The sequence below is a fragment of the Myotis lucifugus genome, unplaced genomic scaffold, assembly GCF_000147115.1.
Source record: "Myotis lucifugus unplaced genomic scaffold, Myoluc2.0 scaffold_11, whole genome shotgun sequence".
NCBI classification, from domain to species: Eukaryota; Metazoa; Chordata; class Mammalia; order Chiroptera; family Vespertilionidae; genus Myotis; species Myotis lucifugus.
In genome coordinates, this window is record NW_005871059.1 from 4,006,830 (window position 1) to 4,022,026 (window position 15,197).

A 15,197-nucleotide genomic window follows, 5' to 3' on the forward strand; every position below is an offset into this window, starting at 1 on the left:
CAAAGGAAATCATCTACAATTACAAAGCAGACGTACTCATCGAGCTCTGTCCACTCAGAGAACTCCGCAGACTCTCTACAGAACCTCCGGCTTTGAGCTTGGGCTTGTCCATGTGTTCACTGTCAGGCTGGGAGGATGGAGGAGAGCCAGGCATTCCATCGAGGCCCGTGTCCTGCAATGGATTTCAACACAATTACGTTTCATCAGAGAGGACAACTGTTATTTTGTAATTCAAAGCAATTTAGCCCTCAACTAAGACAATCAAATCCATTTTTATACCCATATTTGATGCCATAGCCAGTATTCTCCTCCTTTTTAATCTATATCCTTGCTCCATTTAAAAGTCTGGCCTGTGTATCAATTAATTAAGCACTTAAAAATTGTTTTTCCTGCTCAATAGAAATTCTTGAAATCTCTGAGAAACACCTATCTACCTTCTAGATAAAATCCTTTGTTAAAGGTGTAGAGATTCAGCATACTCAACAATCCAGTAAAGAAGCCGGATTTCAAATGTAGATCAAGCAGAATCCATTAGCAATGTAGTATCTGGGATCACTCCCAGGGAATAAATCATCTATTTGAAGGGAAACATTTACAGTAAATATATGCAAATTCCTTGTTGGTTTTTTTTAAAAAAAGGCCAGATTCATATGCTTCTAGTTACACAAATTAATGAAATTGGCTAAGGAAATACCAACTGAGGACCCAGACATACAGAAAAAATACAATTTTTTGGCCCAGCCGGTGTGGTTCAGTGGTTGAGCATCAACCTATGAACCAGGAGGTCATGGTTTGATTCCCAGTCAGGGCACATGTCTGGATTGCAAGCTCGATCCCTAGTAGGGGATGTGCAGGAAGCAGCCAATCAATGATTCCCTCACATCATTGATGTTTCTATCTCTCCCTCTCCCTCTCTGAAATCAATAAAAAAAATATTTTTTAAATACCATTTTTCAGTCTATGATGAAATTTCTATAGGTTTAGTTATTATCAGTTGTCCCCAGGTTTTAGTACCTATCACTCCTCTTTTGTGTTGTTAGTGAAAACCTGCGACGACCCTTTCAGATCACTTCTGGGATGGCTCTGTCACAGCCTGGGAGCCGCTCCTTTGCACATATGAGTGTAGCATGCTCATTCGATTCCTGGTGTGACAATGTCTCTCCTATAAAGTTTGCAGTGAGAATGGTTTACTTGACACAACAGAAACCTCTCTGGCATATCACACAGCCATGTGAGCACCAAACCATCTAAACGAAACCTGTTATTTGCATGCTGCCGAATCATCAGAAGAGCTTTAACAGGATTCTGTGGGTCCTGCAAACATTTAAGGTCAACAAACTGCCATGGCAGCTTCTGATCCAAGACACATTGTGCTTTACATTTAAGGAAAGGGAGCAGATGGCCTCAAAAACTATAAACAGAGGTGCCATTATTTGGGAGTTACTGAAGCTAAAAAGTATGAATTCCTAAATATATTTGTTAAATGTTTGTACTGATTTGGGAAAAAGAGGAAAGGGGGGGGAAGGAGAGAGAGAGAGAGAGAGAGGGACTGACTGCCCCCTGCAGGCCCCCCACCCGGGATTGAGCTGGAAACGAGGCGTGTGCCCTGACAGGGAATTGAACTGGTGACCTTTTGGTGCACAGGATGATGCTCAATCAACTGAGCCACACCAGCCAGGGCCTGAATGTATTTTCATTCCTAAATCATAAAATAAGACATCCAATTACATTCTTTTTTTTAACGCTTCTGCTAAAAGTACATGTGGTTTTGGGGTTTTTTAAACAATGGCGATGTTAAATATACCTCTCTAATATTGTATATTCTTAAATACTTTAAAATAGTATTAATTTACTCATCACATACTTATGGATTCCCTATAAGAACAGGTAGTATTCCAGGTAATGCGCATATAGCAGACAAAAGTCCTAACCAGATTGGGTGGTATATCAAACCTTGCAACATTATCTTCTCTCCCCAAAAAGCATTACAATAACCACTTATTTCTTCTCTCTTTTTTTTTTTACTTATGTGAAATGGCTGTTTAAAAACAAAACAACAACAAAAAACAGAGAACTAAGACTACAAGGTGGGTGTATATTAGTAAAATTATAGAAAAAAATGTTCAAATGACATTAAAGTTCTGTGCTCAAGCAGAAAACCCCTATGAATGTGAAGTTTACACGAGCTCTTAGAGTGCTGCAAACTAGAGGTGCTGCTGCAAACTAGAGGTGCTACTTCCCTGGCATGGCATCTGCTTCCCAGGAGAGCGAGGTGCACTTCATTTCTGGTGAGAAATACAAGGGCCAAGAAATGCAAAGAATATAGAAAACAACCGTAGGGAACACACAATGGAGGCAGCGACTTCCCCTGCAGGTCTGAGAAGTCAGGGTTTCTCAACCTGAGCGCTGTCAGCATTGTGGATGAATGATGTGGGGTGCTGTACTGTACATTAGTGGGGGTGCTATCCTGCGCATCCTAAGATGCCTCCCTGGCCTCTATCCAGTGGATGTCAGTAGCACCCACCCCACCCCATCCCAGTTGTGATTGTCTAAATGCCCTAGGGTTGGTGGGGGAGCAAAATCACCCCACCCCTGTGAGAACCACTACAGTCAACTGAAGCCCTTGGGCAGGCCTTGCGTGAATCACTAGGTGGCTGGGCTGCCTAGCTGGTGTTCAGTTATTCAAACAAGGAGCTGCTTGGATTTTAGCTTACTCTGCCCACCAGAGGGCAGCAGCTGAGCCCACATGTCTGCTTTCCCTGTTTTCTATTTGGTAAATAAATCAGCATTACCTACATATTTCAAGTAGAAAATCGGCAGACACTAAAAATCTTCAACGGACTACAAGAACAAATGCTATAGAGGTGCCAGAGGTGAGGGCTCTGAAAATCTAAGGGTCAGAATTACCTGAAGGCCCAGCTCTCCACCCGTCTTTATTCCCTCCACCCACACAAGATAGAAACTGTCTTTCTAGTGATGGGATTACAGAATTGGAGGGGATCAGTTCTGAGTTATCTTAAAAGCTGCAGAGGGAGCCAGTGAGTGAAAACATCCCTGTGGAAACATGATTACTACCGAAGCCCACTGCCAGGAAGCGTTTTCCGAGTTTCCTTCTCAGACTTGCTGTGTGCTTCTACAACTCATGCTACACCGGAAAGGTCTGCTGCCTAAGAAAACTTGAGTGTCTTTTTTTAAGGTTTGATTCTAGGGACATCCATTTTGTAGCAAGGGATTTATTTTAGAAAATAAAATCTTTTGGTTTTAAATTTGTGCCCTTACTGCACTAAAGAACACATTTTTTACATGTCTGCCTCTCCGCCCATCTGTACGTAGAAAGTAAGGCCTGCACTTGGTATTCCCAGCACCTAGCATGGTGCTGGGATGACCCTAAATGCTTAATCCGTTTGTTGTACCAAACGCTCGTCTACATAAACTGAGCATGGTCCTGAGCCGGGTTAATGCCACTGAATGTCTGTATTTAGCACCGTTTAAAACCTCAGGCTGACATCCTCGGCTTTCCTTGTGTCAGGAGGAACCAGGGGGACTTTTCGCTTGGCACCTGCATACCTGCTCAGGGACAGAGTTGCTGTATTTTTTGGACATTCTCTTCCTCATTGTCTCTTTCACGGATTTGACCTTTTTTCCAAGAGAGATGCGGGAGGCGGTAGGTGATTTGATGACTTCCTTGTACACAAAATCTCCTTCTTTACCCTGCAAAACAGAGTAAGTACCATTAATCACAGGAAACAAAGCCCCCAAACAGGTTTTATTATCGAAACCATTAATGTTCTATGTCTCAGAAAAATCCTGGCATCCCCTAGGATTTTGAAATGTTTCCTGTTAACCGAGTGCTAGGCTATTAATCATTTTTTAACTTTTTTTGTTTGTTTTTTCAACTTGTTTTATTTTTCAATTACAGTTGACGTTCAATATTGTTTTTTATTAGTTTCAGGTGTAAGCTATTTATCTTTTTGATTAAAAATTAAAAGCGGTTCACTAAGGGCTTTTGTTTGTTTAAAGTGGGATGTGAAACACATTTTATTTTATTTAAGGACATTTCCTCCCCTAGTATACTCCCCCCACCCCAAGTGAAATACTCAAGGGAACTGCATTTCATCAATAGAGTGACTGAGATGAACCAAGGTTCGCACAATCCCAGCAGTGGGGGAGAAGAGAAAGCCAGTATTACTGAGCACCTAGGACAGCGGTGAGAACAAAATGGGACACCTCAGTCATCACAAGTCAACACCTGATCAGGTGGCCTCAGGGTGGCCCTCGGTGTGGCCGGCTCCTACGTGCGTGAATTTCCTTTTCTCAAACAATTACACAGTGGACACCTCTTGTCTTCTCACTGAAACAGAAAACAGCTTTCCCTGGAAAGTCAGAGAAAACACACTTTCTCCCATTTTTTTAGAAGACTGACTATGTAACATTTTTAGTTTACAAATCCATAAAATTTGATGTCCAAATAAAATAGTTTTATTCTTCCAGGAAATTCTCAAATACTTCCAAAATCACAGATGGGTGTTTTTAGGGGACATTTGACAACATAAAGCAGTTTCCTGACAAAATGCACGAGGGGAAAACAAAACTGTATGCAGAGCTCACCTGCGCCCCCGGGGCCTTCCCAAGGAAACACGGGGAGAACGTGGACAGCACAGTGGCGACCCGTCCCCACACTGGGATCCAGAAGAAGCCGGTCGGAGGAGCCAGTAAGCTCAGGCCATGGAAGACTGGTTTGCTTTGGCCCCAAGGAGACAGGGTTCATTCCAGGACACCCAGATCAGAAAGACCTAGGCTTAATATGGGGCTATGAACTTGGCCTCTGATAAAACTGGTTTTTAGAAATGTTGGCAAATGCTCTTGAACGCTAATCACAGGCTCCATCCTTTGGCCCTGTCTGTGTGTAGCAGCCATGTGCACTTACAGCCGGCGTGAGCAAAAGCTAGCGTGAGACCAAGAGGCCAGATGCATCTGGATTTGTGACTTGGAGGAAACTGGAAACACAGGCACTGAAGGAATGGTGCTACTACAGAGAGGGATGGAGGCCGGAGGAGGTCGTGGTTTGTTCCCGTGGAAAAGAGAAGTGTCTCTAAGGGAAGGGGAATGGGGAGCGAGTAGGTGAAGGAATTAAGTAGGTGAAAAAGGTGAAGGGATTAAGCAAAGAAGAAGAAAAAAACCTCATAGACATGGAAAACAGTATGGTGATTACCAGAGGGAAACGGGGGTGGGAGAGGTAGAAGAGGGTAAAGGGGGGATAATTGGTGATGGAAGACTTGATTTGAGGAGGTGAACACATAATACAATATACAGATGATGTATTAGAGAATTGTACACCTGATACCTATATACTTGTATTAGGCAATGTCACCCCAATAAATCCAATTAAAATATTTTTTAAGCATGGGTGAAATAGGGCTTCTTTTCAAAGGATTTAGGATCACCAAGGAAAAGATTACCCAGCATCAATTCTCAGAGACTAGACGTGAAACTCGGTCAACCACGTCGCTTGGGTCCGAACCTTTTGCGTTCCCGCTGATGCGTACTCACCATCGGGTAAGAGTTATTACTGCCGATGTGCAGAGAGCGATTGGTCAAGTCAAATCCTCCAAAACTGCAGGTTCTCTGCGGAAAGGGGAGGGCAGGACAGTTAGGCTGCAGCCGGCCAGCAGTGCACCAACCCAACGCCTTCCCCACTAGCAGGACGTCACCGAATCACAAATACGTTACAGGATGGAAGTAGGACGAGAAATGATGAGGAAAAAAATACATGATTCATGTTACAAGGAAACTTGCCACTGGAACTGTGCCTACACCAGAGGTCCAGAATCCCCTACACATGCAAAAACCCGCTGGTTAAAAAACTCATAACCAAAAACCATCCATGTTTCCCTGTCTCTTAGCAACAGCCTTCCCCGCCCAGCCCCCTTAACATCAGCCGCATACAGTAGTGACAATGAGGGAATCCATGTGCTCAGAGGGGTCTTGGAAACTCAGGTCCAAAACCCTGTGGCTCTGCCCCTGACAGCAGGCTTTCCTAACAGACTCTTTTGTTTAGTTTTAAATCGCTAAGAAGGGGGAAACCAGGTTATGTTTACAGTAGTCCAATCAGGCCAAGAGGGTTACTCACTCATTGCTTTCCTGACCTAGCCAAAGATGCTAGTAGCTTTCCCATCTAACTGACCAACTTCATCAATTATGACTCCTTTTTTTCTGAGTGTAGAAAGATGCCACATTTGCCGAGGAAGAAAAAAGTTGATTCAGTGACTGTCTTTGATGGCTCTCTAATTTAATGGGGAATTAGACAGCAATGTTATGAAGAATAAAAATTTTAACGTTCTTTTGGTTGGTTTCAAACTTTATGGAACTGCATATATTTCAGTGATTTTTATATTTCCAAAACTTGGTTTGAATTTTCCTTTTGTTTTTCTAGCAAAAGCTACTCAAGGACCATTTCCATGCCCCCGCCCCCCCATCAAAAAAAAAATCTGTAAGAGAAAAGAGAAACTTAAAGCTCACTAATTCTTCTTACAACTGATTTTCTTGTTTTTTAAGCAACTGGTAATAAAAGTTCAATAGCGGATTTGGGCTCCATAATTTGTACAATCTGTTTCTCAGTGAACTCTAGTTAATAGATATTAAATAGAAGAAATGAACGCACAGCACAATGTATATTATAGACACTGCTTATTTAAAATAAATGTACTAGCCCTCGCTGGTTTGGCTCAGTGGATAGAGCATCAGCCTGTGGACTGAAGGGTCCCGGGTTCGAACCTGGTCAAGGGCACATGCCCAGGTTGCAGGCTTAATCTCCAGTAGGGGGCATGCAGGAGGCAGCCGATCAATGATTCTCTCTCATCACTGATATTTCTCTCTCTCCCCCCCTTCCTCTCTGAAATCAATAAAAATATATCTAAAAAATAAATACATAAAATAAATGTACTTTAGACATATATTAAGTGAAATGATAAAGAAACATCCAGAAGGAAAATGCTTAGGTTTTTGGAATCACACGGATGTGGATCCAAATCCTGGTTCTGCCACTTATTTGCTGTGTGACCATCGGTAAAATACTTCAACTCTCTGAGCTCTGGTTTCTTCATCTGTGAAATACTACCTGCCGCATATATTTGAAGACCTCTAGCACACTATCTGACAACAAAGCAGGGGTCTCTAAGGTTTCTGGCATTACTTCTCTCTAGGACTACACTGAGAACTGTGCCTTGTCCCAACAATTGTTATATTGAAGCGTAGGCTCAGGCAACATTCTAAACATGCAAATGAAGGACTAGAGCTTAGTTCTGTGCCGTACATTCTGGGAGCTTCAACTGTAAAACCAGAGCATCCCAGGAACGGGTCAAAAAGAGAGACAGCAGGTGTGGCAGGAGGCAGGCCAGGAGATGCAGGTGTCATGGGAGGCATCTCGGGGTCACCAACATTCGGGATGTCACAACCGTTCTCCTTCACCACAGCTGTTGTTGCTGTTTTAAAGGACCTACCACAGACATGACATCCACTGAACATTATTTTTATTTTATATTAAGTATCAATGGACAATCTGACTTCCCTTATAACCAACTTAACTAGGCCTCTATCTATTCTATAAAAACAGAAACCTTTTTATGCAAAAACACCAAATCCCCTCATCTGGAGAGTGGTGTTAGGAACACCTCTCCAGGCTAATTTTTAATATTAACTTCCCTTTCTAGTTTATAATGCCCAATAGATTTTCTCATTTTTGTCAAGACAATCATTTGATTGTGGCTCGTTTCCTGTGAGTCAGGGCTCTCAGACACAGCATGGCACCCAGATGCCTGCTCGGTTTATGGCTCGCCACTTCCCTGCTTTGCATTCCAGCTTCAACGGCAACGCTGGAGCCCAGCACGCTATTTCTGATGCATGGGAACTAACTGACAAAGCACTTATGTGGAGATATAGCTGCAATAAATCAGAAGCTCGTTTATATCCTCGCATGCCTGCTGTATGCATTTATTCCTAAAATAAAAAGCTCCAAGAGTGAACTGGCTTTTTGAAGCACCAACTAACCCTCTCCCTGTGATATGCCGATATCTGGGAAAGATTCCTCTGTATCATTGTGGAAGCACAAAAGCTGGAACAACGAACGCTGCTTGAACTCATCTCTACTCTCTCGGTAACAGCAAGTAGATCTCAAAGCATCACCACCCCTTCAACAGAGAAAAGAGCTTTAGCGAGAACAGTGAAATCTCCGGCTTTGGTGGTCTCCACAGATGTAGCCTAAATGAGGTTTGTCAAGGGCATACTTCTCATGTCCAGGTAACTGTAAGACTTTAGATAGATGCTCGTGGATGGGGAGAGCTGGGCAATGGAATGGTCATGCAGTTGAGAACATGTTTTTGGGGGGAGGTAGGGTTGAATTTTTAAAATGGACAAAATTCCAAAATGTCATGCATGTCTGTTTCACCAAACAAAAATTGAATGACCAAATAAAAAGCAAGACAAGTGACCATTTTCAGTGAATACAAAGCATTATCATTTCCTTGAGGTTTCATCAAGCAAATATGGTATTGTTTTTGAAAGATAAAAAAGATCAAGGTTGAAGATTAAAGAAAACTGCACTTTTGGATAAAATGAAGCAGATATATGCCAAAAAGAATAGAAAGAACTTTTTAAGTAAAGCAAAGAAATTGTCTGTCTTTAAAAAAAGGAAAAAACAAAACAAACACCTCTTTTTGATGTTTAACATTATTTGCCCCCATAGTCTCTGATAGTTAGAAAAATTTTGTTTTCCTGATTGTACAACTATACTTACAATAAAAGGCATGTGCAAATTTCTAATTTAGTGTAGAACATATACTTCCACAAGTATTAATACTGTCCACTACTGCCTCAAGTTCATAGTACCTTAAAAAACCCAGCCTCAGGCTGACACTTGGAATAGAGATTACATAGTGCCACCTTTACAGGGGGAAAAACTGCTCCCATGTCCACACCCAAAGTCAATGAAGACTCAATCACTGTCCCACAGTGTTAATTAGCACTAATCTTAGAAATATAACTTCTGGACAGGAAAACTGATAAAGTTCGATCATTAACCTGGCAATAAACAATATGAGGGGCAATGAACAGATCAAAGTGCTCAATGTGAAAAAATTCTATTACATGATTTAAACTCACAGAGCTGAGTCATCCACTAACAGAGAAGAGGTGACTCTGTCCATCAAGGTCCTGTGCAACGGCAGAGAGGCCCATACACTGGGCAGAACACTTCCAGAGGTAGAAAGTAAATCATACCAAGATTGGTTAGCCACAAGTGTTTTACAAAATACCTGTGGGTCAGAACTGAGTGAGTGAGAAAAGGAATTATGTTATTTTACAACAAAACAGAACCACTGATAATTGTTGCCATGATGTTGAAAGAACCAGAAGTTGCCACTAATAGTATTAAAAGGTTTGCAAGACTGATAGGAATGTGAAAAGATGGAAAATCAGACTTAGCAAGAAGGTCAGCATGTACAGGAATATTTGGAAAATATAAGGGGTGAGGATCTAAGGATTTTTTAGGAGAAGGTCATCTTAAGGGGATGGCACTGACCAAACAGCCTCCATGACCACACAAGGAGAAGTTTACTGAAGGATTTAAATCACAGTAATCATCTGAGGAAGATCACCTTCCTTGGGAATGTGAACAAACCCTGGAGAAAGCCCCCCGAAAAGCTGCCATGTAGTCCACTCCTTTAGACCTTTAAAAGGGGACATAGCCGGCAGTCCCGAGGGAAGTAAGCAGGACAAGGGGACAGCAGGGCCAGGAAGCCACAACTCCTCCTCCGTCTGTGCACTGTATATGGGCTACTGTGCAAACTAGAAATTGGGTGGGAATTTCGGGGGGGGGGGGGGTATCTATAGTCTCAAGTTCAAAATAAGTCATGCCCTGAAAATAAACTTTACAAAAGTCCAATCATTCAGTAATAAAACTGAAAAATGCTTTATTATTTGAAAAGAAGCACTTGATTCCTTGCTATGTACATAAGAATGGAGCGGTGGAGGACATTTTAAAATAGTTGTTCTTTTGATTAAAAAGCTAAGAACGCCAACTTGACTTAACTAAAAAGAACTCTAATTCTTTTCCCTTTTGATTTAAGAATTTTCCATTTGTTTCTACTGATAAAAGAAATATACTTGACAACGTTTCCAAATCACCAAATTGGTGATTGGGATGATGGCAATCTTTCCATGAGCTAGTTGCCATTGTTTTAATTAACTAAAACAATAAGCCTCTCTTTTAAGGGCAAAATACCCTCTGTTTTGAATCAGCTTCTTTGAGGTCAAGTGACGTGATGGCTGGGAACGAAGACAGCCACCCTCGAAGGAGGCCAAACCCCACCCCGGGACTCTGGGAGCCCTTCTCTGGATCAGGAAAGAGGACACGTGGGAAGTAGGGCTGGAAATCTGAGATGATGATGGAACGGGCCCTGGAGTTAGGAAGTTATGAGCAGAAGAGAGGGGAGGATGCCCAGCTCCACAGAAGAGAGGCCATAATGCTTGACTACACCTCACGGAAATGACAAGGCCATCCTGGGGGCCCTCCGGGAGACTCACGGACTTCTGGTGGATTCTCAAGAGAACCCTCTTAGTACAGCGGTCGACCGTGGCGGCCCACTTCCTCTTTGCCTCCTCCTCCTCCTCCAGCAGGCACCGCCTCAGGTCCTGCTTCTCAGCCTTGCTCAGGGTCCTGTCTGAGGCAGGGCGCACTAGCTGGGTCAGGTTCAGGTGGCTGTACAGGCTCCGCTCCACCACGTAGGTGATATTGAACTCGCTGACCGCGGGGCGCCCGCGCCCCCTCCTGCCGGGGACGCCACAGCTCCCTCCCCCTTTGGGTCTCTGCCGCAGCAGCTGCAGGTCACAGGGCGTGCTGTGCACTCCTTTTCTGGAGGGACGCTGGCAGAGAAAAGCTCGGGAACAGGAGTAATTAGTATCCGTCTTCTTCAGGCGGATTTGCTTCCGGACGCTCTGAACCTCCTCCAGGGACACTAGCAGGTGGTGCCTGCGACGGTGGCCGTCACAGAAGCACACGCCATCGGTACTTACCCCGTGGCTCAGGGACCCCAGGCTCTTCCTCATCTCCCCCTCGGTCAGGGAGCGGGAGACCTTCTGGGCCTTTTCTTCGTCTGGGTAGGAGAAGAACGTCCCCATCTTCTTGGGGGGCTTAATGAGGCCCCGGCTGTCGCCTTTGCTGAAGGTTTTGACCAACTTCCGGCCCGTGGCCCAGGCTTCCAGGTTGCCGGGTGATGGAGAAGTGGTGAAAGGGTCTGAGTCATCTTCCGGAGGCTTCTCAGGGGAGCCATCAAACAAGAAGGGCTTCTTGTGCACGCCAGAGTACAGGGCGGCCCGCTCATCCAGGGCCGGGGGGCTCTCAAACACAGGCTCCTCCCCGCCTGCAGAGGGGGCAACAGACACGGTCAGGGCCTGCACACACATGCCTTTGTGTTCCCCCCACCCCGCCCCCGACCCAGACCTTTCTTGACGCACCCCCACCCAGCATAAGGTAAGCTCATGGGTGTGAAACCACAGGGATTCCCTCCCTGTCTCACTCACCCTCTTCATAAACCAGGCTCCTGCTTAAATAACAGCATGTAAAAAAGGAAAACCAAACTGTGCCAACGTAGGGCTTCACACAAGCTTGGTGTTAAAAGGTTTTGGATGTGTTTTTTCTCCTTCTTTAAATATCTTTGTAGACCAGACGCCTTAACAGACCTATTAAAAGTGCCATTTGGGAAATCTAAGCCAGTCATTTCCACGGTATCCCTCAGCACTTGCAGTAAGTAGCCTCCCCAGCTGGTTATGTGCAACAATCCTCAGAAGCTGGAATGAGACCCTTTCCCTCCTGAAAGGCTGTCCTGTTGAGTCTGGTTGCCTTTTCATACTCAGATTGCGGTGAATGCCATGTGGCAGACGGCGATGTTTTACTGGCACATGTGCCATTTCGATGATTAACTCGCCAAGGGAGTCCAGGTGTGGAAACACCACCACATAGGGGTGTACTTTGCGAATGCAGCTGACAAATGGTTCCCAGTGGACAGGACAAACACAAGAAGTTAGGGAACCGAGTGACCCCAGCCAGACTGTCCCATCAACTCGGCACTGCTAGAAGCAGCAGCGGCCCTGAAGGGCCGGGACCTGCGAGCAGCCCCACCCGCGTCCCACTGCATCTCAAGGACACGGCGGCTCCTGGAGCCTTCGCTGAGCCAGGTACCGCGCCAAGCCCTCCGGAGCCCAGTGGGAAGGTCTGGACTTGCTGGCAGGAAAACCGAGCTCTTTCCTGTGTGTGCGATGTGAACAGATGTGAGAAAATAAGTAGGTCAAACTGTGGGTGTAGTGACCCTAACTGGCTGTGTCCCTTTAATTATAAGGAAACTTTTGAGCAGGACAGCTTTCCACCAGCTGAACTGTGAAGAGGAAAAAACACAAAGTTTCCTGGAACAGAGGGATGGCACTAAATATACCAGCTGGAAGGAGGGGGCCAGTGTGCGGTTACATGTCAGAGATAAAGGGAAAGGACTGCTCACTTCAGGGGGGAGGGGAGGGGAAATGAGTGGATTGGTGGCAGTCCTTTAAAATTCCAAAGTTTCTTACTCTTCCAATGGATGGGAATTACAGTTCCAAATATAAAGAAACAAGTACCATTGCTATTAAGCACAACCCTAGACTGACTTTGAAGTCAAGGAGGTGGTGGTGGAAAGAGAGAGTCAAAACTATGCCCAGTCAAAAATTCTCCATCATCTGCAGGCCAAATCCACTCAACTCATGAGTTATTCCCGGATCTTCCCGGAGAGTTCAACATTAGGGCCCAGGGTTCTGATGGAAATTTGCTAGACCAGAAGCAGTGTGCGAATATCATGAATGTTTCTTGCTACTTCCTCAGGACATCTGATTAATCAGGTAAGGAGACCAAGGGTCCCTGAGCTGCCACAAGTAAAATGGCAACCTCTTCTATGTAGTCTGCTCCCCATGGCCAAGAGAGAGGCACAGTTTGGTGGCTGAGGCAGCTCACCAGCAGACTTCCCCCAAAAGCAGTCCAGTCACAGACCATGGCTTTTCCTGCAGTCCAGGTGCCCACGGAGGCATGCAAAGGCCCTTATCTACCCATAGCCCTCAGGGGCTTTGGGAAATCAGGGGGGTTGTCTAAGTAGTTTAAGGAGCTGGCACTCAGTCATGGGTGAACATTTTCTGGGCTCTGTCTTTAGGGCTGTCATCAGAGATCCAATACTTCCGTGTCACACTGGAGTTACAACCAGCTGGGGCACACACAACCACAACATATGTAGCTGTACTCCCTGGTTCAGGAAGTCAGCATCTGGTGGAGGGTTTGGAGGAAGTGTGGCAAAGGTCTGCACAGTGGCCATATCAGCCCGAGCTCTGAGGGCAGGCCTCACGTGGCGCGGGCTCTTCTGTCTGCCGTGCCCAGGCCCTGAAATCCAGCCTGGACTGGGTTCCTTGGGTTCAGAGCACCGCTTCCCCATTCTCCTCTGGCTTGAAAGTACAACCATCCTACTGAGAGAATGGCAATCAAAAAAGTGCTCCCTCCGTCATCACTTGGCGTGATATGCTTCACATACTGACCTTTATCTATTTTATTCAGCTGAGACCAGAACACAGAGGGAAAGGTGACTTTGACAGAATAGGATGACTTAATGCCGAGAGAGAACACAGATTGATGCCCTGGTTTCCAGCCCTGGCTCTGCCACTCAGCATCTTCCGACCTTGGGCAATTACTTCCATCTCGGAGTCTGTTCCTCACTGGTGATCATGCCTATCTAGCTTTGTAATACCTACCGCCAGGGGACTGAGAGGATAAAATTAAATAAAAAGAGGTATGTGGAGGTACTCTATATGCTGAAAAGCACTGTACAAGAGCGAGTGATTCATTATCAGGTTACAGATGAGCTGGAACAATGAGGGAAGGCGGTGGGAGGGTATCAGCTCGAGGAGAAAGACACAGAAATGGGCCGACAAAGGGCACTGACCTGGCTTACAGTTTAACATTATCTAGGGTCACCGTGCCCCAGATAAGGACTTGAAACTCAAGTTACAAGGGTGAGTCTGGGTGAAGGACTGCAACTCTGCAGGCTTTCCCAAGCCTCCAGAGCTGGGGGAGGGGCAGCGTGGCAGCAGAGTGGAGACCAGGATGTAGAGTCAGGCTGCCCAAGACACAGAATTAAGTCTGGGCAGCCTGACTCCAATCTAGTTGTGACGTTTGAGATTTAATTTTGTCAGGTGTGCATGAGTTTTTTAAATGCCACCCCCCCCACCCCCACCTGCAGATTCAATGATGGCAACTCCATGGGGTTTTAGTTAATAACACTAACGAACACGTATGCGTGATTTCAGCAAGAGCTGCCACAATGAGGGGAAACCATGACTGCAGACAGGTATTAAAACATCCAAATGCAACAGCAGCATTGCATCCAAAAGTAAAAAGAATTACCACTCAAAAAAGTCACCAAAAGAAACCCAGGAATTAGCTACAACTCTAAGTTTATGAAATTGGCCATAAAGCAGATCTCTTTCCCTCTCCTCTTTTCTTTCCCCTTTTAACTCCACTCTCCCACAGTAACCCCTCTACCTTCAATATTACTCTAGGGGATTTAAACTAATAAATAATTACAACAAATTAAAATAAAAATAGCAATAATAACAACAGGAAACCATCATCTACATAAATAAGGGGCAATTCAGTTCCCTCCACAGCTTGTTTTCATTTATGTACAAAAAAAGAAAGACCTCTACAATGATACTTTCTAAATCTACATGTTAAAAAGTTGAAATTCCTCACAATGTAGGTGTGACATTTCAACAATACGCTTTTAAAAAATAAAGACATTCCAACGTTTGTTTCAATTCACTTATCATTTTCCAAACAGGAAATCTTATTCTTTTATCTTTTGGGGAGAATTTTATAAGATGCTGCAAATGCACATTACTAACAAAAAGAGAGGCAGATCAGCTGTGATTTAAACTGTCATAATTACACTTCAAAGGTTAACTACTCATTCCAATAAATCCAAGCTCATACCGCCTTTGACATTATTGCTTCATCGGACAAGTGGCTTAGGCAGCAGTATAGCTCTCAGTGATCCACTCAGCACAGAAGATCCTTAAAGCCCCATTTGAACTGAGACTTGAGACAGTTTACAGGAAGAACGAATCATCCCTCAGAG

General features: G+C 44.6%; 1 protein-coding gene across 17 annotated transcripts in view; it reads right to left on the reverse strand.

The window, feature by feature from the left end:
• SASH1 (SAM and SH3 domain containing 1) overlaps positions 1-15,197 on the reverse strand; it is a 290,860-nt gene that overhangs the window by 19,095 nt on the left and 256,568 nt on the right. For 16 of the 17 annotated variants that reach the window (XM_023750149.1, XM_023750155.1, XM_023750156.1 and 13 more), the window contains 4 exons: positions 11,068-11,414; positions 5,551-5,625; positions 3,568-3,711; positions 37-172 (listed from right to left, as the gene is read on the reverse strand). In XM_023750149.1, the coding sequence (XP_023605917.1) occupies positions 37-172; positions 3,568-3,711; positions 5,551-5,625; positions 11,068-11,414 (702 nt within the window). The remainder of the gene's footprint in view (positions 1-36; positions 173-3,567; positions 3,712-5,550; positions 5,626-11,067; positions 11,415-15,197) is intronic. The other variant, XM_023750151.1, reaches the window with a different exon arrangement.